This window comes from Pleurodeles waltl, chromosome 8 (assembly GCF_031143425.1).
Source record: "Pleurodeles waltl isolate 20211129_DDA chromosome 8, aPleWal1.hap1.20221129, whole genome shotgun sequence".
In the NCBI taxonomy this organism is placed as follows: domain Eukaryota; kingdom Metazoa; phylum Chordata; class Amphibia; order Caudata; family Salamandridae; genus Pleurodeles; species Pleurodeles waltl.
Window position 1 is genome coordinate 161,435,035 of NC_090447.1, and position 27,985 is coordinate 161,463,019.

Here is a 27,985-nt window from a genome sequence, read left to right on the forward strand (position 1 = left end):
CACCCACAAATGAGTAAGACAAACTTAATTCACAAAATACACATAACAACATGTGTTAATCCAGACACAAATGTACCAAAACCCGCCCTTGGAGAACATCTGGTACCACACATGGTTAATCATTGGCACTGAAAAACACTGAAGAAAGGGAATTAAAATAATTTCTGATAGGAACTAACATTAAGCTAATTAAAGTATCTGTTTAAAGTGAATATACGTATAGTATGTAGATATATGCATGAAAAAAGTAAATATAATTAGTAATTCTATTATTTTCCAAAATGTAATACAAATAATGTAAATAAATTAAAATCAATTGGTTAACTTATTTTTAAAATATAAAAAGTAAGTATATTAATTAAAATGCATAACATTTAACACAGGTTACTAAAATGTATTAAAATAAATCTGTTAGCAAGGGTGTATAATTAGTTTTAGCTTTTTAAACGTAATTTATACATTGAGTAATATATTAAATTATGTTAATATTTAGAAACATTAACTTTGAGGAGTTCATATGCCATAATATTATATTTTATTTGTTTAAAGCAAGTATTGATTATTTTAAATTGTTTATTAAAATATTGTTATTTGTTTAAATAATGCACTTCATGACATATCTGTACTGTATACTTTCCCATAGGGAGTTGTCCATCTTGGTGGACTTCGACACCAACAGATTAAAACTTACTAGTAATAACTTTGCACTCTTAAATTCTACATGGAAATCTGTGAAATGATGAACAGTAAACGAAAGTATAGAGTTAGTCCAAGGTATAGGAGTAGATATACACATGCATTTACTTTTCTGCTAGTGTGTTCTGTTAATTCAATAAAATGTATTACAACCAATAGTGTGGATTTTTAAATTAGATTTGTAGACCATCTAACCATTCTTTTCCTGAAGTGTTGGAGCACCCAACTTCACAGGCAAAAACCTGGACCACATCAACCAGCCTCCCCCACTGGGCAGTGCCAAGTCCCCTTTGTCCAAAGGATACCCACAACCACAGGATTAGTCTTTGACTCTGGCTCATAATTATTCTCAAATTTACAGGAAAATAAAGGTATCAGTCTTCACTATGATTTTCAGGAAAGGATGAACGACCAGCAATTGGCTCAGTTCTCTAAAAGCCCATCTACCATGACTTTAAAAGTATTGGCTAAGATGATAAAACTATATTTAATGAGAACTCGTTCTATTGTTTAACAGTTTCAACTACAAACATATACATATAGCTTTGCCAGAATTTCCCTCCTTCCTGGTGCATGTGTGTTATCATGTTCAATATTTTTGTTCTGAGGCCAAGCATTACAGGATTGGATTGTACTATGTCTTCTCTGCATATTTTGATAACATTTAATCATTATATTAATCTTTCAACAATCCTAGAGAATAACTTAAAGATGGTGAGGGTTCTACTAAATATCCAGGCCACACATAGCCAGAGACACCATTGAATGTAACATAAAATGAGCACAATTACATCAAATAATAACGATTCTTTATTGACATGGCAGACAAGGAATCACAAACAGAGACATAATTTGGAAACTAGAAAAATGAATCTTCCAATTTGTTGTCTTGAAACAATCATAAGAAAATAAAACTCTGAGGTGATCTAAAAATGCAACTTGTGTGATGTACAGTAGCTTCAGGAAGAAGACAATCTGTTTCAAGTGTTTTAGGAGATAAGTGCCTGGAGTCAGAAACACACCGATGCTGGTGATAAAATGTATGAGAAATGCGTGTCTCAATATGTGTAGAATTCACTTTGCAAATGTTTCAGAGGTTGTAAAAATAGTGCTAGGTTTTATTTAAGAAATATATCTCTGCAAACTCCTATTTTAAGCAGGAAGAGTGTCTCATAAAAATAGTTTCTGGGGAAATTCTTGCACAAAAATATATTTATAGTAATTTCAACCCACTGGCTACACTATGGAAAGTTAACAAATTGTAATCTTCAAAGAGGGATAAGCCTGTCACCTTTGCATTGTCACCGGCTCGTAATCGACATTACAACACCAGTGGATTAGGACCGCCACCATCCTCCAGACCACTGGGATCTGAGATCCTGGCAGAGCTGTCAATTCCCTGGTGGTCGGATTGCCAGGATTGTAATGTGGCCTCTGCATTGGCCGCAGTCTAGACCGCCACCGCAAGTGTGGAGGTCTATAGACTGCAACACACATAATCAGAAATGTTATATTTACACCTCCCTAGATTTTGCTGAGCAAAAGATTTTGCAAGATCGATAAAAAGCTTTACGTGATACTGCTAACATTTTATAATTTCAATGGAAACACAACCATGTATTTACTCGAGCCCAATTGAATTTAGTAAGATTTAATTTTTGTGTGCTTACTTGTTCACAACCCGGTCAGAAGAATATGCTTTTGATTATTGTTTTGCTGCGCTACGAAATCTTTTTGGTCACTTACTCTTCATAATCAATATGGGGTTCAAGGCTCTGAAAACATTACAAACATTTCAAAAAGTACATAATAGTCTCAAGCTTTCATTGTTACTCTAACCACAAGTAATTTAATTTTACCAGAATTGTATCACCAATCATAACTTACTGTCAAACATTGATCAAAAATAGGTATATATCCCTCGGTAAATCATTGCATTTGTAACCAGTTTAACGGGGACCCACAAAGTTTGGAGGCACTCTCACTGTGCGGGACCTACAATATATTTTATGAGGACGTAAGAGCTGGAAGGATCACAACAATTAGTGTCAAGCAGAAAAAATGTTAATGATTATGGGCAGCTTCAGGCTGGCGAGTGAAATGCTATGTTACTTTTAAAAAGGTGGGGTTGACTCCCATGCCTCCCACATACACTCTCCCACTGACATTTACATGTGTTTCACGCTCCGGTGCACTCGACTGTCCCTGACAATCTTCAGAGCTGACTTCTATGTCTCTCTTAACAAATTGCTATCATTAGATACCCTGTCATTTAGTGTAGTTGAGGCCTCTGTGGGAGAAGAGCCCTTACTACGTAATTCTACCTCTCACCATCATTATCAGGCCTTTCAAACATTTTTCACACATCTGCCTTGATTCACAACTGACGAACCGCTGCAGGCAAGCCTGAACTCACTCTCTCATGTAATACTGCAGATGAACATGAAAAAATTAAGCGCTTACATTCCGATTGGCTGATGACAATAGACGTGAGTAGGCCCAGGTGTAAATGAAATGCTAGAATAAAGAGAATGGATGAATTAATAAATGAATTGGTAAAATAATAGTAATAAAATGTAATTTCTGAATTTACTCTAAGCACATTAGTTGCAGATACTCGGATGCATCCACCAGATCATGACATTCATGTTGAAACATGCATATATGGAGACTTGTATTCATGTCCGTAATCAAACACAAATGGGTTTCTCAAAAGTCAAAGAATAATGCAGTCCTAGTATGTGTACCTCTTATGTAGTATTTTACTTAAAAGGTTCTTTTTACTCTATGCACTCAGTGGCAAAAAAGTTTTCCTACTGAGAAGACACTCAAACATAATTTATTTTTATTTAATCCTCTAACTAAGATATAGAATGACCTCGGTTTGTTGTCTCTGGGTAATGTAGTCAATGTGCTGTAAAGAGATGACCAAAACATAATATGCTTGTTGGATCAATTCTGGAGTCAGGCAATACATCATGGAAAAATCATGACTGTTACTACAGTAAACAGCTGGTGGCCACTACTATGCAAATAAATGTGGAAACGCATGATTTCTGCAAATGAGTTCACATTTATTAGTGAGTAATTCTATATCAGGAGATATAGCACTCATCCCAAATGCTTTACTTGAATTACTGAATCACTATACTACTCAATTTCCTGCCCACTCTAAATTAGGTATTTCTGGGAATGATGCATTTCACAGTTGTTGATCCACATTGATTTTCAGACAGTTTGAAATTTTTGTTTGTGTACTTTCAAAACAGATAAACAATAAACAACACATTTCAAAATGTGGATCTGAAGAATGACTACACAGAAGTGTATTAAATATTGTACTATTAAAATGACCAAGATGAATATTTGTGATAAAAAAGTACTGAATCCTTCATGTTATGAGTAATACAGCACCGCAATAGGAAAAATCCAGTGATGGAAAGAAAGACATTAAAAAGAACAGTTTAGGATAAGATGTTGGTCACTGCATTACTGGACTCCTATATCGATGCATATGATCTCTAGAGCACAGTTCAAAATAACCCCAGGGCAAATTACTAAATGCACAGCAGGGCTGGGGACGTTGTGCAGGCTCAAGCTTCTGGGTAAAATCTTCACCAGCCCATGGAAAACAAATGGCTGTTATTGCATACACCAGGAAATGTGCACTGTGGTGTCATGCAGTGAAGGTATATTTATTTGGACAACTAATGGCGCATTACGCATCCAACCATTGCCATGAAGGCTCAGGTTGTAGATGTCATTTGTTGTTTGCTCAGAAGAACGTTCACTGCATAGTCCCGGACTGCATGAGTCTTGCATTTTTCTGTGTCCAAATCAGTTGTCGATTAGCATGTCCGAAACAGTGTTGAGTGTGCATGTCCACAGCAATGCTGTATTTCCATGCCCCTAGCAATGCTGGATTCACAGGCTCCAATCAATGTGGATCGCCTGTCCAAATCACTGCTGGATTCACGTGCCAAAATCAATGTGGAGAGGAGGCCAGTTGCAATCAATCCTGGATTTTCATGTTCAAATCAATGTGGAATTCGCATGTTGTTAGTCAATGCCGGATTTGCCTCTACAGATCAGTTTGAAGTAAACCTGCCAAAAGTCGTGTGAGCTGTTGCCTTTATTCCCAGTTTATATTTCATACCTCAAGTTCATCATCCAGTTTACAATTACAGTTAAAAATAGTGAAACCTCCACTTTCCTCTTTTAGACAGATATGCAATGCAGAAAAAACACACCCATCGTTAACTCTCATTAATGAGCAGGAAATGACTAATCATGCAAATAGTAATGCAAGTACTGTTTAAATGTTTGCAATAGCTGCGTGCACTGGTGTCTGGAAAGTATGTTTCACTGTCATCTGATAATCTGGAATGCGTGATCAATAAATAATCATTGAGTTTAGAAGCTGCTATAATTCATTAGAGTGGTGAGCTGGGCTTTCGGAAATACTAATCAACTTACTTTTGTATTTCATGATGGTCTTCTGATATCTACCATGTTCAAATAATAGTATGAAAAAACATCAAATAATATATTGTGTCGCTGATAGCTTTTTTCTTAAGGAAAATCTGAAATTCAGCAAAGAAACTCAATTTGGTTTGGAACTAAAACTGCATTTACGTGCTTGCTTTGCAGCTATTCAGCAGAGGTAGGTTTACTTTTTCAATAATGGTTGATACCTTCAAATAATAAACGCCATTATAATCGCAATCCAACATGATTGTCATTGTGCTGCATAAACATTCCAAAACTTCTTTTATCTTTCTAAATTATTGTTTTGCTGACAGAGTAGACATGATTTTCTTCTCAAAATGAACCTCAATCTACCAACCCTTTCGTTTTTCACAGGCTGCAATATCGGCCAAGACCAATATAACTGCATTACTGTGTAATCAATCTATGACTAGTACAATCGTCTGCCTCAATTTGCCGTTGAAGATATATGTTCTAGTGGTATTTGTACACAACAGCAGTCCATTACTGTTTCTAGCTTCCATACTCCACCCACAGTTGCAATTAAAGGTACAGCAATGCGTGGGATCTTAAAAACTGTTTTTTAATTTACCAGTTCAGGCTCATAAAATGTAATCTCATCCAAATATCCCAAAATATGTCAGAGCAAATCATAAGTGGAAGTGTGCTTACTTGAAAGACAGTCTCATAATATCGGTTAACAATGTGCGCTTATATGTGTTGACACTTGTATTTACAACAACCAGACAATTTAGCATGCTCAGCACTTTATACTATTTCCTTAGGTAACTGGCATGGTCCAGGTTTGATTCCCAAGTTCACTTAGTTTATTATCCTTCTCAGGTCTATACAATTAGTACCATTGAGCTGGGTATTATTGCCAGCTACTATTTACCCTGAGCCACAGGGCTGTTGTGTGGCAGGAAGTGCTAATCATGAAATCATGTTATGAAACATCCTTTAAGATGAATGCTACAACTCTTCCCCTTCTCCAGTCACCTGTGCTCGACTTGTGTAGGGAGCATCTATTGAGTAGAAGTTAGCATTTTACAGCATCCAAGTCATCACCATAGGTTTCTGTTAATGTGACATATTAAACTATGCAATTAGTGAAACTCTGCTTGGCAGCCAAATCAACTTCTGCTACTTTTGAGAAAAGTGAAGGATAAATGTGAATTTGACACTCTAGATTGACTGAATGCAGCTGCTAAAAAGAAGGCTGTTAGATTGACAGACATACCCTACTAACAAGAAAACTGATTTATCAAAAGCTATTTAAGTGAATGATTTCACGCAGTTTGTTCCAGGTGGCTGCACCAATTAGTTGAACATAGTTTAAATGTTTGTTATTTCTGCCCAACTTTGACTTTAAACAGATGCCTATTTACTATTATTACATTGTAATAATTGGTTCTATAAGTTACTCACACTGTTAATCGTTCCTTTGAGAGTTCCATTGGAAAGTGAGATCAGAGACCTACAGATGGTAAAGGGTGATTGTAAACATGTGAAGGCAATTTAACTGCAGATGGCAACAACCTTATCTTGTAAAAGTCCCTTTGATAAGAAGACTATAGGACTGTGAGAATAGATGCTTTTCAAACCTTGTCAGTGTTTAATAGGAAAGATCATGGAATACTTAGGGTTCTGCCTTCAAAATGCTAATAAATAGGCACATGGCTAGTGAGTCTATTTGAGCACCAGACCAAAGGTGTCTGACCTAGAAAAATGCAGCAGAATGTGATAGTGGGCCTGAGATCATGCAGGCCTCATGCAACATGCATGTCTTGAATTTAACCCTAGTCTTGACTGTAAATCAGTGAAGTGACATGAACACAAATGAGGTGTGGTCTATATATTTGATTCTGAAGATTAGATGATTTGGATAATTTTGTCATCACTGGAACTTGGATGCCATCTTGGCAGGGATATCTATTTATATATGAGATTTAGTAGTACACAGCATCACAAGGATATTAAATAATTTTCCAGAGAAGTTGTTGGAAGGAAAAATACATAAAAAAATAGTAATAACAGTGAGTAACATGGTAATGTGAATGATACAATCAACTTAAAAAGGGAAAGGATAATTTTTAGTTGAAATAGAATTGATTGCTAGAGTTGCATTTTTAAGTGTGTCCTGCATTTGTTGAGGGTTTAGTTCTGATTGCAAGGGGTAATAAGCTCTATAAAGAAGACACTTTACTAGAGAAGAGAGAGTGTATCTTGCATGGTACATTGTGAAACAAGAAACTTCTGCTTTTTAGATTGCCTAGTTTGCCTAAGGTGGTTCAGAGTTGGAAAAATAGGTATGTTTTAAAGTGTAGAGCTGTATATGAGCGGCAACCCAACTTCAATATAATTCTTACTTGACTAGGAAGCCAGTGAAATTGCATGGTATCCTCAAATGTTTGCATTTTTGTCTTTTTAGTAAATATAGCCAGTGAGTGTGGTACTGACTTGATTAAGATATGGGACATGTGTCGTGGTTCCTATGTATATTACAATACCGAAATAAAAAATTGAGATGAATAGAGCTAGAATAGCAGTTTAACGTTGGTTTAGAGAGAAAGGATGATTGGCATTTTGACTCGATGAAGGAGATTATTTACACAGTTGGTAATTTAGTTAGTGTAGAGAAAGGGGGAGAGAGAGGGCAGAGTCTACAGGTCAGACTAAAAGAAAAAAATATTCAGTTGCCAGTATATTTAAAAAGAGGCCTTGAAAGTGACTGCAATTTCATACAACAAGAGGTGAAATTTGTATTTTGTGGGTTCAATCTTACTCAGTTTTAGGGTGTTTGGAAAAACTATCGAGTTAAAAATATCATGTGGACAAAATATTATGTCAAACATATCAATGATTAAAATATTCTGAAGGCAAGTTTCTATGGGTAAGCAAAGTTTTACTATACTTAACTCCACACATATCTCCCTCAATGATATATATTTCTTTAAGATACGTAGCTGTGGAGTGAGGAATAGTAAATCTAAATTTACTTATTTACACTTATCTTCTCTGTATTTTGATCCTTGATATTTTTGATATGATATTCTGTCCACACAATATTTTTTATCTTTGATATTCTACCAGGCAGACAGTTTTGGACATGCATGAGTGAAGCCTCACCAGGCTTGAGCAGAGAGAGGATGTCAACAAGTGCAGACATTACTAAGTGCAACTGTGTGATCCACAATACAGACACCTGATTATTTTGAGAATCCATGGCTATGTTTGAGTCTTACATAATGTGACAGGTCACTGCAGCTATGCTCGAAATGTAATTCTTTATTTTTACTACTTACTGTATTTTGGATGTACTTTTCCATTTTCTATAGAAGAAGACAGGTATGGCCTTCATCCAAAATGTTTTAGATATAGTGCAGGATTTGCAAGGTAGCTGTTTCTATGCTGCACCATGACTGATTGAAAGTCCATAAACAGCTTTTACATTGCAATAATGACACTCATTTGAACTGCTCAGCATTTGTCCAAATACTTCCCCAAACATGGGACAGTTGATACTGGACAGTAGTGAGAGAGTAGATTGGGTTCAAGATTTGATTGTTTGAAGATACGAGTTGGCCAGTTTTTAACATGTCTGGAAAATATCCTGTAAGTTAGAGAAGCATTCACTAGTGCACACCAACTGGAGACTAAGATATTTAAATTATCATCAATGTTAGAAAGTAAGCAGGCCGGGCAGTAATTAGCTGATTCCACTTTTTAGCTGATGGCTGAGAGTACATAAATGGTGCTCAGCGCAAAGGAATCTGAATGAGTGAGGTGAAGATCATGAGGAAATTAGCAATTTGTGGGGGGTGTCTATATGAAATTAGCTATAATGAACTTAGGTCCTGATTTAGATTTTGGCAGACGGGTTACTGTATCACAACCGTGACCAATATCCTGTTCGCAGAAACAAAAATCCCCTAGGAAATAATGGAATTTATATTTCCGTGGATGGGATATCCATCACCGTTGTGATGGAGTAACCCACCCTCTGAAAACTAAATCAGGCAAGACTTCTTGGAAAAATATGGAAGGAATTCCTCATAACTGGAAAAAGTTAAGGGCAAGATGTTTTCAGAATGTAGTGTATATGCAAAATAGAAACAAAATTTCACAGAGGATGCGCAAACAGTAAAACAAAGTTTCAGTGACTTCTTTGACATTTCATCTGTTTCATTGTAAGTTTCAAGTCAATTTAGCACTTACTACGATACACTACTCTCAACAGATTTTTACTTTATGTGCAACTATGTATTATTTTAACTAACTGGGGGTATTCATATATTTTATATATTTAAATTTCTAACTTTAATATCTCCTGAAATATACAAAAAAAAACAGTTATTGATGTTGCAGGATGACCAGACATACTAGCTTCTTTATTATTTGCTACGCTTCCTGATTATAGCATTTGCAAAAAGACAAACACAGGAGGTACAATACGTTCGGAGACTGTAGATGTCAACATGAAATCTCAATGTCTAGATTTACAAATGTATCTTGCTTGAGAGAAATAAAAATCCACATTCAGAAATATATTGTTGATCTAGCTGATAATAATACATTCAAGGTGTTTAATGAAAACTGTGTGTCTGGATAAAAGGTAAAACATTTATGACATAATCACAATTTTGTTAGATCTGCTGTGCTTTCTTATTTTTCAAAGGCAGATCATTAACTTTATAATAGATCAGCAATTTGTCATTAAATTTAACATACATGCACTAGACAGCCTCTTGGTTTTATTGATGTAGTAAAATGACTGAAAACAGGCAACTAAAAAGCAGACATAGAAAACACAAAAACTATTTGCAGTGTTGAATAGTTTTATTTGTGGCTTTTAAAATAGCAAATGTTTATGCATGTTTCAAAATATGAATGTGCTAGGCCTGACGTTCTAGGTGTGTGGTATTACCCCACGTTTTGCTTTAACCCCCTCCTGTTTTGCTGAATTCATTGTTGTTGGTTTTACCACTGCTAACCAGTACTAAAGTGATTCTGCTCTATGCCTAAAACACTGGCTTACACTTGAATGGGTCTGTAAATTAAATACTGACAGCGGGCCTGCAGCACTCATCGCGACATCCACTAAAGTAACACTTTAAAACTTGTTTTATGTCTTGCACTGCAGCCTGTAGTGCAGTTTTAAACTTCCATTTCAAAATAAAATGATGGACGGAGTGTTGAAACTTTTCAAACACTCACTCCCAGTCACAGATCTGGGTCTAATCCATTGTAGTTTTGCTTGCCACGTCACCCCAGTTTGGACCCAGCTATATGCAAATCAGTCTTGACCCTTCGCCCAATGGGAGCAGTCCAGCCTGAACTGTCAAGCCAGGTCCTCCCTGGATAGGATTCAACCTGGCAAAATATACCTTTCTTTGTAATACTTGACAGTCACCCATAAGGTAGGCTTTAAAGGCTCATAGGGCAGGGTGCATAGTATTTAAAAAGTAAGACATGAGGGGTTAAGTTTTACATGTCCTGGAAGTGAAAAACTCCTTAGGTCATTTTTCTCTGTTGTACGGCCTAGCTCTCCCATCGACTAACACTGAGTTACCTTATTATGCTTAATAAGTGCTAAACTTAGATTGCAAAAAGAACAGATGATGGACGGAATGCTGAACAATGCAAACATTCAGCCCCAGTTACAAAGATCTGGGTTTAATTCAACTTTAGATTGCAAGCAGATAGAATTATACCGTTTACATACAAATGAATTGTAATTTAGCATCTTTGTAATGGTGATGTTGAATTTTAAGTTATATTTTTTAAAATCCATTGTTTTAGAAAATTGACACTTTCTTTTCCCAACCGACTGTGCCTTCTGCCAGTGTCCTGGGCCAAATGACTATGAATGGCTCTGACATTGAGGTTTGTGTGTTGCTTCCAGACATTAACACTAAGGAGGCTTATTTGTGAACAGAATGGGCCCTTCTGATGTCTGATATTGAGCTGTGCCAAGCCACACTTACACTTCAAAGGGTGTTGCCTACAGCACACACAAAGGGAACTGACACCAGGCCTGCCTTGTCTTTTGACACCATAGACAATTTGGAGGCTTGACCAGGGGAAGAACTTTCCAGAAGCAGTGTTGGGGCTAGGACAGGGAGTTCCTCATGTAAAATCTGTTAACAGGTATAAAGATAGGACCTCCAAAGCCACTCATCAGTAGGCTCCTCGACCTGTGAAAGATTCAGAAGAATGACTGCCCTACTGCCCTGCTATCAAAAGGACTGTTCTGCTGCCCTGCTGCAGGAAGGACTGCTTGCTGCCATGTTGTTTGAGGAAGGAAGACTGGACCCGCTCCCTTGGACCAAGGATCACCAGAGGGACTCAAAGCATTAGTTGGCTAGCCTCCTGTGTGAGCTAGAGGGACAAAACTAGTTTCAGAGGCCCCCTATAACTCCCCAGCTGACAAGCTGCCACCGGACTTGCCAGAGTTTTCCAAGAAGAAAAGATGAAAACAAAAACATTCTTTCATGATGACAGGCAAAATGAGACCAACACTATGCGCTACAGCAAGGACAGCCTGTGATGACCACAAATGCAAAGTTCCAGCAAGAACCGGATCTTTGCACTACAGCAATGATCATTCATGATGCTTGACCTGCTCTATGCACTGAAAGGCACCTCCTCATCCCGTACTCTAACGCAAATGGAACTCTTCATGCCAGACTACAGAACTTTTCATCGGGACTAACCTAGAATCCGACTAGCGCTCCATCGCGGGTGGCCTGAAGTTGTAACTTTCTCCTGATCTAGTGCTACCAAATGACTACTTCTGCCGCTTTGTGCTGTTAGGTGCTATGTTTACTAAAAACATTAAAATTGAATCTCTTTGGTTCTACTGGTTGGATTTTTGTTGTTCTTGTATCATTTTATTAGAATTTACACTATTAATGTTTGTTTCCTGTATAAATAATTTACACATTACCTCTAAGTAGAGCCTGAATGCTTTTTGTGCTAAGCCATCAGAGGATTAAGTACAGGATAATTTAGTGACCTTTAAGGCTCACCCTGATGAGGGCGGTAGTTGTTGCCTGAGTGGGGCTTCCACCCCACAACCAATAACCCAATTTCTTACAGTATAGCGTATTGTTGCATACAAATGGTACTAGTACATAAAAGTCAATGGTGGTCATTACGACCTCTGCGGTCTTTTTCAAAGACCGCTGAGGAACCACCGTGCTGAAGACCACCAGTGCAGGCGGTTTTCCGCTCGGCGAATTATGACTGCTGGCAGCCCCCCGTCCTATTTCGGACAGAGAGCCGCCAGCAGCCATACTGGCCGTCGACGGGGAAGTGGAGGTTGCTCCACCTACACCGCCCTGTCATTAGAACACCGCCCACCGAATCACATTCTATGATTCAGCGTGGCGGTGTTCTGGTGACGGGGAGCTGGCGGCAGAGCAGCCCTCATGGATCCTGTCCCCTCCCGGAACATCAACGGACAAGGTAAGTTGATCATCCGTTAGGGGAGGGGCGTAGGGGGTGTTGTGTGCGTGCATGCGGGTGTGCGTGTGAGTATGTAGAGGGGGTGTGTGAGTGCGTGTATGCATGCGGGGTGTTGTGTGTTAGAAAATGTGTGTGTGACTGCCTGTTAGTATATCTGTATGTATGTGTGCGTGTATCTCTGTATGTAGGTGTGCATGTATGACTGTGTGTGTGTCTGTTGGCATGTTTGTTGGTATGTGTGCTGGTATGTGTGTTGGTGGTGTCTGTATGCCTGTAGGGTGGGGGTGTGTTCTGATGTTGGGGGTAGGGGTGGGGAGGGGGTCCTGCCACCTTTGGAGGGTGGCAGGGGGGTGGAGGGGGTGGGGGGAGGACTCGAGGGTGGGGGGTAGGGAAGACCCCTATCAGTGCCAGGGAAGGAATTCCCTGGCACTGATAATGCTTACCGCCATGGATTTCATGGCGGTTCCCAACCCCACGAAATCCATGGCGGTCAGCAGGGTCCTGATACCGCCGGCGGTCTTGTGACGGCCGCCAGGCTGGAAACCGAAGTCTCCAGTCTAGCGGTCGTTTCCGCCCTGGCGGTCGGAATGGAGAAGTGGCAGATGACCATGGCGGTAACCGCCATGGTCATAATTCAATTTTTTTTACCGCCAGCCTGTTGACGGTAATTCCGCCACTTCTCCACCGTCCGCCAGGGTCATAATGAGGGACAATGTCTCTTTTCTTCAGTTTGTCAAACTAAGGCACAACAAGTAGGCTCAGGGTGAATCTCAAGAAATGTCCTGAGAGTAAAAAACAAGATGTTCAGTTTTGTTACAAGGATAGGCCATTTTGCTATTCCTTAATGCCAAAAGGTAACGGTATAGAGACAATCTGTTTGCCTTTGACTATTATCTGGTCAATGGTAAGTTCAGTCACTGGTCAGTCTTACAGTTGCTGACCAAAACCATTAACTGTTGGAAGTGTGCAGATGTGCCCACCCACAAACCCTAAACATAAAGCAAAAATAAGTTATCATTTGCATATGCATAATAGTAAATACTGTTAGACTGCCTTAGACAAGCCAGAGTCTAGACATAGATGATGGACAAACTCTCTGAAGATAATCATATGTGAAACCTGGTAATTCTGCAGAGTATTGATAAAGTGAAACTGACTGCATCGTGAAGGGCATAAATTGAATACTTCTGTGCGGTGTTTAATACATTTATTATATGCTTTGGAAATCTGATCTAAATGTAATGCTATGCACTGCCAGAGTCTACTGAAAGTCAACAATTATCACCACCACCACTAGCTACCTTAAGAAGAGTAATAACAATTGACATTAGCACAGGTGCGAGTGCGCTGAATCCAATGGGAGTATGACAAAGTATTCCAATGATTGAATGCAGCCCCCTGATAGTCAAAAAAGATTATGCAGAAAATAAAAATAAATGCTGGCAACAGAGAAGTGGATCTAAGTTTTTTGGGTTACAATGTGTTCAGATAAGCTTGCTTCACAGTACATCCTTTTTCATGGCAACATCTCTTGCGATGAGTTCTTAACTACAATAAAAAAAGATCCTGCCATAGCAGGTGCCTTCAGTGCATTGACTGGTCCTGGGTTAAAATGAGAGTTAGAGTTGATCTTGCAAAGAGGTGAAGAATGCTTTTGTTAAGTAATCTAAGTGAAGGTGCTAATGCAAGGTGGCATAAAGAGGGCGAAATTAAATAGTAACGAAAATGTCTGAGCTTTCATACGCTCCTAAAAACAGAAAGCGCACCAACATCGGTGTGACATTTGCAAAACACTAGCATTTTTTCAAAAAGATAAAATGGTCCCTACTTGCCCTTTCAGCTTTGAGGTGGTCTTCTAAGGAGAGATCCAAAGCGATAGAATGTTCTCAGCTCTTCCTGGAGGCTTATCAACATATATAAAACTCTTTCCATCCCTTTTATGTAAGGTCAAGGGACTCTCACACCGCTATTTTTAATTCACCGGGCCCTCTAATTTGGGGTACCAGTTTATAACAGCTTGTAAAATAAATGTTTAGAAATCTAAATTCCTCAGATAAATATCTAATTCATTTGTACAAATACACATTGCATATACCTTGTACTTTTGATATATACCTGCCAAACCCATGGATTCATAACTTTCAAAATCTCAATACCAGATTTTACATTAGATCAAAATGGAATACAGGACCAAAGTGGATCTTTCGTGTAACCATTGTATAGATCTATTGCACAAAGTAGCAACTGTGAAGAAATGTCTTTCTCTCAAATGCAAACTGTTTTGTAAAAAACTAGCACGCATCTGTATTGACACAATAAGCTTCCACATACCAGTTATCTTACACATGTGCACTTAATTATAAAAACAAAGATACATGTTTGCAAAGTTATTTTACACCCAACGTAGCACTTCTGAAGTACTTGTTATGTACTCTTACATGTTTTGATGAATTAGCCCTAAAATGGGAATCAGAATAAAACAAAAATATTTTTTTAACACAAACTTTTATTAGTTTTCATTATCAATGGTTCCATCACAAAGCTTATTGGTCAATTGATAACTCATATGGACCATGGTTAGGTATATATTCATACAATAGAGTTACAAGTACAAACGGACATTCTTGTAGTGTGCAACAGTGGTGTTGAACAACAAACTCTTACCCCACCCACCCCGCACCCTACTTAGCTTCCATCTACTAGCCCCTTAGTTGGAACACAGGGGATGGATCTGTTAATAGGTTCTTCATACCTTCCCTTACATGGGGGGGACCGATTTATATACTCACTCTTAAAAACATATCGAACCAGTTATACATCAGTGAGGCAGAGGCTTGCATGGACCCTATAAGATAACATATGTGGAAGCCACAGGTGTGTAATATAGAGGCACCCCCAGCACCCCACAGGGCACTCTGGTTGCCCCAGCACAATCCACCCTACGTCTCAAGCTGTGACCTAAGCGCTTCTACCAGGGACTCCCACTTGAGAGATATTGGTTTCCTCCTCAGACCTTCGTACTGCTCTCTTATAAGGGTAGCGATTTCAGCCTGGCTCCAGCGTAACACCTCATCTTTCAAGGAAAGGAGAGATGAGATATGGGGGGCTTTTCAGCATCTCGTCAACCGATGTTTTGCCAACAGCAGAACCAGATCCATGAAGCGCATATGTACTTTAGAGCCACGTTTTTGAGGAGACAGCCCCAGGAGGAAATAAATGGGTGACAATTCTATGGATTTGTCCATGACCTCTGACAGAGTGGCTCCTATTGCATTCCAGCACTGTGTGGGGGACGGACATGACCAAAGCATATGGAGAAGATCCGCTTCCACAGTGTGGCATCGAGGACAGTGTGCCGTTGTAGTGTAATAGATTCTATTGAGTCTATGTGGAGTGAGATATGCCGGGTGAAAGAGGTTAAACTGGATTAGTTTGAACCGAGTGTTACGAGATACGTGTTTGGCATACTGTAATGAAAAGAACCATTCCTTGTCAGTAATGTCTCTGCCTATAGCAGTTAACCCATGCGGCCTTCAGCGTGTCCAATGATATGTGGATCTGTGCCCAGATCCCACGATATAGCCATCGTACAAGATGTCTACCATGTCCCATTGTGTGGAGAGCCTGGAGTGTTTCGTGTGTTACCGTTTCAGCACCCTGTGGTCCCCAATAAGTGCGAACATATGAAAGCATCTTAGCATGTGTCAAAAAAGAGTCTCTGATCAACCATGCAATTGCACAAAATCGGAATGTGAGAATAACATGCCATCTTCAAACAAGTCTCCTAAACTGAGGGGACCCCGTTGCTCCCAAACCCTTAGCATAGCCATCGTTAGAGTGCCTGAGGGAATGGGGAGCCCACATAACGGTATGTTAGGCGCAAAGGTGGTTGGTAAAGCTGTGTATCAAGTAGTTAGTTTCCAGTACGCCAAGGCCGTGCATAGTTGTAAGGTAGCTCCGAGGGGCATTTTAGGCAACCCGGGACAGAGCAGTTGTTGAACAAAACCCCTCTTTCACATTATTTTTGTACAGTTTATCTTGTCTAAGTTGTATTCATGGATGTACCCCGACGGGGGATGAAGCCACATTGATCTGTGTGGAGCAGGCACCGGAGTAGTTTTAGAAGTCTACGCGCTAAAACTTTACTGAGGAGTTTATATTCACTTTTTAATATAGCTGGGGGTCTACAGGAGGATATTTGTGTGGGGGCTCTATCTGGTTTGAGATGGGAGGTCACTATTGCTTCGTGAGTCGTAGCCGGAAGTATTCCTTTTGTGAGAAACCTCTGGTATGATTTCTCTAAGTGGATAAGCAAGCGCTTTGGGTATATGGCATAAAAAACTCCACTGGCAATCTGTCAGAGCCAGGGGTTTTACTGCGCGTCATCTCTTTTAATGCTTCACAAATCTCGGCCATGGAGATTGTGGCGCATAACTTTTCCTTTTCTAATGTTGACACCTTAGGGAGCAGATGGCAGGGCAGAAACGTGTGAAGAGAGTGTTGGTCTGCAGGTGGCTGCTCTGCATACAAATCTGCATAGTATGAACAAATGGCCTCATTAATGTCAGTTTGGCTAGTTAAGAAACCCCTCTGAGGGAACTGTATTGTTAAAATAGGTATAGGGGAGACTGTTGCGGTCTGATTAATTTAGCAATCAGGGCACCCGGTTTGTCTGCTTCTGCATGCATCTTCTGCATGTATGATCTATAATCTATGACTCGCAAGCGCTCTAAAAGCTTTGCATGCTGAATGTGTGCCTCTTGTAATCTCTCTGCTTTGTTGTCGTCCTTTATCGCCGCCCGTTCTAATGATCCCAACTCGTCTTCTAACTGTGTGAGCTGAGAGACAATTTCAGTCAGAGCTCCCACCCTCATAGATATGGATGGTCCACAGATAATTACTTTGCAGGCCTACCATTCAATCAGTGAGGATGTTGTTGTGCCAGTATTCTCTGAAAAATATGTCTCTGGTAGTCGCTAATGTCTCCTTAAAGACCTCGTCTTCCAAGAGTGCATGCTGCAGGTGCCATGTAGGCATTGCAGTGGGTATCCTTACCCAGGTGAAATGCATCTCGAACAGATTGTGGTCAGACATTGCCTTGCCTAAGTATGTAGCATGAGTCATGTGTGGTTGTAAGCTGGGAGAGCACAAAAATCAGTCTAACCGGGAATGAAGCTCATGAGGGTAAAAGTAAAAGGAGTATTCCCTCGCAGTTGCATTATGGTGCTGCCAGAAATCTACTAACTCCCACCACTCAACCCATTGTCGCAGTACTTTGGTCTGACGGACCAGAGTGGCACTAGGGAGGGTCAGGTGCGAGCGGTCGAGATGCACATTAGGACAGCATTAGAGTCGTCCCAACACTCAGGGAAGATGAGCTCATTCTGCTATCATGTTAGACAAGCATGTATAAAACGCATCCTGTACCTGGTGCGGGGCATAAAAATAGCCCAATAGTAACTGTTCCCCATCTAGGAGTCCCTTGATGAGCACATATCTGCCTTGGGAATCAACTTTAGTAACTTTGGCAGAAAACGGAATTCCCGCCCTTATCCAAATGGCAGCACATCTCACATATGCTGAAAAGGAAGTATGGAACAATTGACCCCTCCATCAGTGCTGTAATTTTAGGGCTTCTGGTGTGGTGAGATGGGTTTCCTACAGGAAGGCAAGATGAATGTGATGTTTATGCAATTGTGCTAACACCCTGTGATGTTTGTGATGGGTCCCCAGGCCTCTGATATTTCAAGTGGTTATATTGTATGATTTCACAACCGAGGTCATTGCACTGGATGTAAGCGGTATAACTGCCAGTCCCTTGATCCTACTGCATTCCCCATGTATGACTGTGATTATGGAAGCTTTCGAAGAACAAGTACCTCCCCTACCAAATACGCGGTCCAGCGGAAACAACCGTGCTCGACCAATTTAAGTAACATAACTAATTGTAACAACAGAGAAATAGTAAGGATTACGCCAGTGGGGTGCAATGGTTCCATCACCCTATCATACATTTGTACTACAGGCATACCATCTAAACCTGGCCCGGACTGAGGTCATAGCAGCAACTGGTCTCCTATTCATCCTTCCCTCATGCTAATATATAGTATAAGAGTGTGACATATATATGCGGATATATGCAGCTTAGAGATAGGTGAGAAAGAGAAAAAAAACAGATAAACATCATGTCACCATCAAGCAACAGGCCAGTTAGTTGCCCATCGATCTTAATGGGCACTCCAGCGGTGATCACAGTGTCCGTGCAGAATGGATGAGGAGCCGTGCAGATAGGTTTCCTACATCACAGATCGTGTGCGGTCTATGGCATAACAGATGGGAACAATGTCACACTGCCTTCAGTTTCAGTGTCAGAGTCCCCAGCTACAGACGACTACACGCTGGATCTGCGATTAGGATCTCGTAGATTAGTTGCAAGTTGGATGGCCTCCAGTTGGCTCTTACGTGCCTACCTCAGGGTTGGCCCCCCACCACCATCCAGCACTATGACCCGCCCACCACGGGTACGCAGGGACCACAAGTCCGAACCCTGTGACACTGACTCCAGCTGACGCCCATTACATGGTCCCTGAAAGTTCTGGTCCAGCCATTCCCTGGCCGAAGCGGGAGACTCAAAGAAGTGGAAGTGGTTGTCATGTACCACTTTCAATGTTGTAGGAAAGATCAATGCATACACAAGGCCATGTGCTCTAAGGTTTTTTTTGACTTCCTGAAAGAAAGCCCGATGCTGTTGCACCAACAGTGTATAGTCCAGGTAAAGAGATACTCTGGTGCCCTTGACTGTTAGCGGCGACCGCTCCTGTGCACCACGCAGCAAAACAGCTCAGTCTCTGTAATTCAGAACTTTAGCCACTATGGGTCTCAGCAGGGCCCCATGGATGGGTTTCCTGGAGGGTACACGGTGTGCTCTTTAGACTGTGAATAGAGCAGACAAGCCCTCTGGTGACACAGTTGATTGCAGGCAGTTCTCAATAAATTGTGTGGGTCGGTCTTCTTCAACACACTCCGGCATACACACTATTCAGATATTGTTCCTGCGCTCTCTTCCTTCGGCATCTTCGGCTCTGTCTTGGAGTTGTTCCACCTGTTTGGGCAATTGTTGCAGCATTGAGCCATGTTCCACCTGCCCTGGAGACAAGGTAGCCAATGTGGGTTCCATTGATTTGACCCTATGTAATGATATTTGTGTTTTGCCCACCAACTCCACGTTGCACTTAGCCTAGCAGCGCACAGTCACATTAGTGACCACCAGATTCATTTTGCCTATTGACTTTATTTTAGCATTAGCCACCGCCACGTTAAAAGCTGCAAGTAATTTTCCATGGCCACGTTATACAATGTGCTAATGTTTTTATTCTGCTTGTTTTCGTGTTCTTTCCCACCAAGGGCTCAGGCTGATAAGAATGTACTAGGATGGCAGGGAATGGTTTTGTTTTGAAGGGGCACCTTGGGATTTTGGCCAAGCCCGACGTGTTATTTTCAAAGCTGGGCTAAAGTGATCAGCATTTTTTTAATAATAAACTTCTGCAGTGAGAGGGAGTTTCTAGAATATTCCTCTCTTGTGTGTTCAAAGAGACCGAGACCAGATGGAGCTGGGTGTGAGTGATTCAGATCTCAGACATGCTCAGGATGCTGAGGTGTGTCATCCTTCCTGTGAGGATAATTGATCTCTTTCTCTCTACGATTGATTCTGGGACCCGGCGATCTGATGCTGAGAGGAGTGATATGAAGCAGATGTGCCTGTGCCTCATGGTGATGCATATTTTTTAATTCATTATTTGCTTTGCATTATAATATAGATACATATATTTGCTGTGTATATTACAGTGGAGAATCATTTGTACATGTTTTCATTTCATTGCTGTGACCATTTTTAAACGTGTGCTTTCAGCATGCTTATCTCCTTTACGAACCTTGCAAAGTGAATTAATAAATGTCTTCTTTAGACTAAGAAGCGCATTCCAGAGATTTTTGTCAGTGCATGAGTGTTTCAGCTCAGTCGTTAGTGAAGCAAAACACCCTATCAGCCAGTTTGTGCTTGTCGTCCCTCAGCATGTTAAGGTCTGTAGTGATAACACCAAGCTTCTCTTCCATAATCTCTCTGGAGTCATGTATCTCCTGTGAGATAAGATCTAGCTTGTACGCTGAGGCCTCTGCTCTCGAAGGGGGAACGCGGTCCTGCGGTGTGGCGGAGGTCGAGATGTCCGATGGTTGGGAGCAGCCCTGCACACATTCTTCCATCCTCGGAGACTTAGGGGGTCATTCCGACCCTGGCGGTCATGGACCGCCAGGGCCGGGGACGGAGGAAGCACTGCCAACAGGCTGGCGGTGCTTCAGGGGCAATTCTGACCGTGGCGGTAAAGCCGTGGTCAGAAAAGGGGAACCAGTGGTTTCCCGCCGGTTTTCCCCTGCCCCAGGGAATCCTCCACGGCGGCGCCGCCATGGGGATTCCGACCCCCTTCCCGGCAGCCTGTTCCTGGCGGTTTACACCGCCAGGAAGAGGCTGGCGGGAACGGGTGTTGTGGGGCCCCTGGGGGCCCCTGCAGTGCCCATGCCACTGGCATGGGCACTGCAGGGCCCCCCTAACAGGGCCCCATTCAGATTTTCAGTGTCTGCAAAGCAGACACTGAAAATCGCGACGGGTGCCACTGCACCCGTCGCACACCAGCAACTCCACCGGCTCCATTCGGAGCCGGCTTCATCGTTGCTGGGGCTTTCCCGCTGGGCGGGCGGGCGGCCTTTTGGCGGTCGCCCGCCCACCCAGCGGGAAAGTCAGAATGACCGCCGCGGTCATTTGACCGCGGTGCGGTCTTCTGGCGGTCTCCGCCCGGCGCGCGGCGCCCGCCGCCCGCCGGGGTCGGAATGACCCCCTTAGTCTTGTTCCGTCCTATGTTATCAAGGGATTGTCACCCTAAAGCCTGATGTCCGCACCCGTCGTGGCAGAGGTTCACTTCCAGTAGGTGTGCATGGAAATTGTCACCACCGCTCAGTCTGCAGCGTCCTAGACTGTGCCTTGCAGCACCGCAGCTCCCCAAAATATTCAAATCGACCTGTCACATAGGGCCTAGCCCGACCCCTTCAAGCTGGCCAGCCTCGCAGCCAAATCCCCCAGTGCCAGTCACCAGTCATCTGGTGTCCAGTGTCACTCCTGAGGGGCAGGACCAGCGCCAACCTCCAGTGCAGGCCAACCCACACACACCCCAGTTGTCGCCTCCCGCCTACAGCCTCCAGGGCCTGGCCTGTTCAGCCTGGTGTGACGTGCTACAGCTTTTTGGTCCCAGCGCACCCACGTAGCGCATGATTTTGGATTGACTTACAGGAGCTGCGCATCTTCTGGCCCGCTCCGCAGGCAATGGTACAGGTGCAGGCTACACTGAGAGGGCCGCATCAGCATTAAGTCCAGGCCCAGGCAGGCCCGTCCACTAGCTCTGTCCCACGCTAGTTGGCACCCGGCCTCCGCCTCGCCCATCAGCCGCCTCTCACCAAGGACGCAGGCTGCCGATTTCTAGGGGGAGGGTCACACCTCCAGCGCCATCCAAAGTGCGCTGGCACACTCTTGTGTGCACCCCCAGGGTGACCCCACCATCGGGAGCCGCCCCTGGAACAATTGGAAGCTCCCCGGCCAAGCGACACGGCCCCCACATGCGCGGTCACCTTTCGTGCGATCGGGTGGCCCAGCCACGGCAGGAAGTAAGAGATGCCAGCTGGGGAGAAGGAAAGGCCCCACACAGGCTGCCTCTGCTCTCCGGCGGCCAGAGGCAGCCAGACACAGCGTGATCGCTGGGCCCAGTGCCCTCCATCAGCGTCCGCTCCGGCTGGATCGGTCAGGAATCATAGGCCTCACAGTGTGCGAGAGCAGAAGATTTTGGGCGTGAGCCCAGCCACACCACTGACCATCACCGTCAGTCCTCACCTCTGTGCGTGCACCGCCGCCCCTCCAGTACACAGCGCTCAACACCTCTCTGGGCTGCACGGGAAACTGTGCAATATAGTGTCACCTTAGGGGGCTGGTTACGGAAATTGCGAGACTCGGGTCTGGAGCCCTCAGATCATGCGTCCGCCATGTTGGGCTCCTGCCCCCCCCCCCCCCCCGGAATAAAACATAAATATTTGGGGAAGACGAATATACTGTTTTTATAACTAGAAAGGAATGAGGCCTCCTTGCACTTTTACGAGTAGGGAGTTGTATGTTTTGGGGCTGTTTCATGAAAGTGTGCAGGAGTATGTAAAAGAGTACACCTGCAGTCCTACTTCAAAAATGCATAAATGCTTTGTGAATGTGCTCCTATTTTTGTGGGTACTCCTGAAATATATGTGTGCCACAGATTTCCAGAAGTACTCTAAAGATTCTGTATTATTCCCCTTGAAGACAAAAATGAGCTCTAAAACTAGGAGTAATAATAGAGGATCACATGTATAACCTTTTCAGATGAGAAAATAGCCCAAGTGGTCAGTAGACATGCGCTTCATCTATTTAATGCATTGCTCTGTTGAAATAATTATAACATTTGTCTGAGAGACACCACATTACATGTGGTGAACATTAATGGCAAGTATTTGAAACAACTTTCTTGCTAGTTTGCTTCTAGGTCTAACAATCAACAAACATTGTTCGAAAAGTAGTGAATTATATTGCCCATTCACTCTATAAAGCATTATGAGTGCTTTACATTGTTTAGTAGCAAACATGCTACACTATCAACATTTGCATTTCTCACATCATACAAAATCTTAATTTTGGATTAATATATAAAGATATATATATATGTATATATATATATGTATATTTTATTAGTGTCCATACCAGGCACATTTAGTGATCTATTTACCTCAACGTCTCTCCAGATGATCCTCTTCGTTTCCAAAGGTTCACTAAGCTACTTGATCGGCTGGCAGCTGAAGAAGACTTCCCATCCCCAACGTGCATACGGACGACAGTAGATGTGGTGAATGCACTCCGTACATTTCTTTCTGGCTTGGCAAGGATAATGTACACCTTTGGCACAAACATACAGCCGAGTGCCACTGTGGCACTCAGGCTTACTGAGAAACACATGGTGATGATTTTGTAGTTGCTTCCAAAATATATTGGCACAAAGGCCAGCCATATGATGCAGGTTGTATACATTGTGAAGGCAATATATTTTGCTTCATTGAAGTTAGCTGGGACATTTCTGGTCTTGAACGCATAAAAGGTGCAACTTAGGATAAGCAATCCATTATATCCAAGGGGAGTCACAACACCCATGTTGGTAGTGTTACATATCAGATAGACTTCCCGTATGCTTGGGTAATGAAAGATCACATTTGGTGGCTCCATTATGAAGAGAGCAACGATGATGCTCAACTGGACGCAAATTAACAGAAAAGCAATGACCAGTTGAGCACAGGCACTCATGAACCTTGGCTTCTTGGTACAAATCTTCTTTTTGCTCCCAGCCAGAATCCTTGCAATACGATTGGTTTTAGTTACCAGTGCTGAGTAGCTCATGGCTGGTGAGAGGCCAATACCAATGCGCTGCAGATAGCAATAGATCCACTGAGGTTTTGCAATGAGACAGAATGTGCACAAGTAACCTAAACAGATGCCTGCTAGGATTATGTAGCATAGTTCTCGGCTCGATGACTTGACCACTGGAGTATCCCGGTAAAGAATGAAAACTGCTGTCACAAACATGGTTGCCAAAAGTCCAAGGCATGCAAAAACCACAGCTGCAATTGGTTCAGGGTCACCCCATCTAAGGTACTCAACTGGAATTGGATCACAACCTGTTGAAGAAAAAACAAGCAACAGAATTAGAAAATCATGTATAATGTTAGGTTTTTACATATTATGCATTGAATAATTGACAATGGTGTATGAATGAACATTATCTAATAGGAAGTCCAGACAAAATCTATATAACCAAATTGAGTCACCATTAACATGGTTAATTAAAACAATATTAAGAAAGGTTTAATAAACCATGCAATGGTATAAAGACAGTACTGAACAGAGCTCAAAAGTGACCCATCAAGTAGGCAATTCATATACTTTTAATTCTCTTTAAAATGAAACTTTGGTTATGGCACAATTTCTTTCTGTTGAAGGATATGTAAATGAGGATTCAAATCTTAGCTGACAATTTTGAAGGAAAATGTCATACGAATCAATTTTAACCATAAAACATGTCTGTATGTGGAGCAATATAGTGTGAACCGGGCTAGCAAGCAGCATGATACTGTGTAATATGTAACCATTTGAAGCAGCCAGAAAATTGTAAAATCAATCTGTATTAGCCTCAAGGTGGTTAAGAGAGTTATGTGCTCACTGTTACCATCTGGTGTGGTCAACAGGTCACAATTGTAAATCCCAGAAAGGCCAACTCTGCTTTTATCCATCCATGGATGACTAACTGTAGACCATTAAATTACTTAATAGAACCTTGTGGGTTTGCTGTGCATAGGGATTGCAAAACTGTCTTAAGAAGAGCTATATTATAAGAAATTTTTAGTATTCCCTCTGAGCCTGGGATTACATCTAATGTGGCTTCAGCCATATTGTTCATACGTTTTCTCTTTTTCCTTGGTGTTGAGTGCTACCTGTTATTTTCTTTTCTTGGTATGGTACTATTCCTGATACCCTCTACTGATTCCTTTTTCCACGTGGTTGTGAAACATGATTCTGCATGTGAAAATGATATGCTTTCACCCATTCCAGTTTGCAACTAATTATCTCCAAAGAATTAAAGAATGCAAGAGTTTAGAATAAACACAGAATTTCAGGTATAATACAAAATATTTGACTTTTCACCTTCCTCTTGATTAGTCTCTGATTTTTCTATGTAAAAGTTGATCTTTTATGATGCTGTTAAATTTAGATTGCTGTTGCACAACAGTAAAGGAGTACAGATTCAGCTTCTTGAGGGCAATTAAGGCTCAACTGATAATAAATGATACAGACTTATAGTGGACATTGCTGGGTTGAAGGTACTCTTTGGTGCAGTTGCCCTTCTCAAACAAAATAGAGTAGTTTCAAGTAGTAACATTTGGCCAAAATATCTCTAGCTGGAAGCATGATCTTTAGGTATTCTATGGATGTGCACTCACCTAAAAGAAAGGGACTATACACTCTACTCACCAGCCCACAAAACCTATGTCCAAATAGATTATTTCTTAGGTACCACCACAATCACGAGCCAAGTCGAAGAGGTGAGCATAGACCCCATGTCACTATGTAAACATGCACCCATTATGATTAATTTACAGCTAGATGAAACACAAACAACGTATAGTAGCTGGAGGCTGCGTGATGGACTTATCCAAAACTCAAGTGACATCTCCAAAAACAAGGTCCTTTCTGCATATTTGCAGGACAATGACATGGGCGGGGTGACTGTCTCCACACTCTAGTACACCCAAAAATCAGTGGTCAGAAATGAGATCATAGCGCTGGCAGCCCAAAAAAATCATACATATAAAGATAAGCAGGCACAGCTACAGGAGGCAATGAAAGAATGTGAAAATGTTCATAACAACACCGGGGCCCGAGAGTGTGGTGTAAGCTGGATAGAGCACGTGTGCAGCTTAAACACCTTAGTTTGGAAAGGGCAGAATATGCCCTGTTGGGTCTTAAACATAAATTCAGTGTGACTGGTAATAAATACAGTAGCCTGCTTGCAAAGTGCTTAAGCACCACATTTCACCAAGATGCCGTACAACCCATTACAATGGCCGGGTAGAGAGGAGATTATGGGAAGCAAACAAATTGCAGCTATGTTTAGGGACTTCGCCAAACACTATACATTGACCAACACTTACCTGATGTTGATGCCTCCATTCTTAGGACAGGCCCACGTCACAAAACTCACTGAAGGGAATGCAACAAAGTAAAAAGAGCTGATTAGTGTGGCAGAGGTGATCTCCCCCATAGCTAGAATGGAATCCTTTAAAGTCACTAGGCCCAAAAGTCTTTTCAACACTCCTCTACAAGACCTTCTGTCACACGGTGGCCCCTATACTTACAAGACTATTCAGCACCTTTGCAGATCCTGGTGCATTACCAAAGACAATGCTAGAGGCCTCCATCACGGTCATCCACAAGCCAGGGAAAGATAAACTATCCTGCAGCTAATACAGACCAAAATACCTCCTTAATTTTGAAGCAAAACTGTTCACAGGTATCCCAGCATCCAGACTCACAGCATATATGCCAGAACAGATTAAGCCCCATTAAGCAAACTTCTTCCCAAAGAGAAACTGCGGGGACAACACTAAGGGGGTCATTCTGACCCTGGCGGTAATTACCGCCATGGCGGAGGTTGGCGGTAGCACCGCCAACAGGCTGGCGGTGCTCCGCCGGGCATTCTGTACCGCCGACTTTCCGCTACCCATGGGAATCCGCCATGGCGGCGCAGCTTGCTGCGCCGCCATGGGGATTCTGACAGCCCATACCGCCATCCTGTTCCTGGCGGTTCACCCGCCATGAACAGGATGGCGGTATGGGGTGTCGTGGGGCCCCTGGGGGCCCCTGCAGTGCCCATGCCAATGGCATGGGCACTGCAGGGGCCCCCGTAACAGGGCCCCACAAAGAATTTCAGTGTCTGCTTTGCAGGCACTGAAAATCGCGACGGGTGCAACTGCACCCGTCGCACCTTCCCACTCCGCCGGCTCCATTCTGAGCCGGCCTCCTCGTGGGAAGGGTGTTTCCCGCTGGGCTGGCGGGCGGACTTTCGGCGGTCGCCCGCCAGCCCAGTGGGAAAGCCAGAATGATCGCCGCGGTCTTTTGACCGCAGAGCGGTCTTTCGGCGGGAACCGCTTGGCGGGCGGCGACCGCCGTCCACCGCGGTCAGAATCACCCCCTAAATGTATTCTGAATGTATTCATCATCTGATCATCAAGGTCCATCACTCTAAATGAGAGGCACTTCTATTCACAATTGATGCAGGAAAGGCATTCAACAGGGTCAATTGCCATATATAATTCCTACCCTGAAGCACTTGGCTTTGGGAACAAATAATGTTGCTGGGTCTGCAACATCATTAGGACTCCCCACACCAGGGTGAGGGTAAACGGGGTTCCTTCTGATCCCTTCCCCATACAAAAATGGGACACAATAGGGATGTCCTATGTTGCCACTTTTGTTTGCCTTGTATATGGAGCCATTCGGTCAGCGAGTTCGGGCAGACCCCTTTGTGACTGCAGAACATACAATTAGCCTCTTTGTGGACAATGTGAAAATGGCACTCACTGACCCTACATCTTCACTGCCTGCCCTTATGGCAGAATTACATTTCTTCAGTATGATTTTGTACTTTAAAGTTATACTCCAGAA

General features: G+C 42.4%; 1 protein-coding gene across 4 annotated transcripts in view; it reads right to left on the reverse strand.

Annotated features, from left to right (window-relative positions):
* Positions 1–27,985, reverse strand: part of GRM5 (glutamate metabotropic receptor 5) — a 1,150,672-nt gene that overhangs the window by 49,337 nt on the left and 1,073,350 nt on the right. For 2 of the 4 annotated variants that reach the window (XM_069204004.1, XM_069204003.1), the window contains exons 8-9: positions 23,502–24,441; positions 3,160–3,213 (exon numbers count right to left, since the gene is read on the reverse strand). In XM_069204004.1, coding sequence (XP_069060105.1) covers positions 3,160–3,213; positions 23,502–24,441 — 994 coding nt within the window. The remainder of the gene's footprint in view (positions 1–3,159; positions 3,214–23,501; positions 24,442–27,985) is intronic. The other 2 variants (XM_069204006.1, XM_069204005.1) reach the window with 1 other exon arrangement.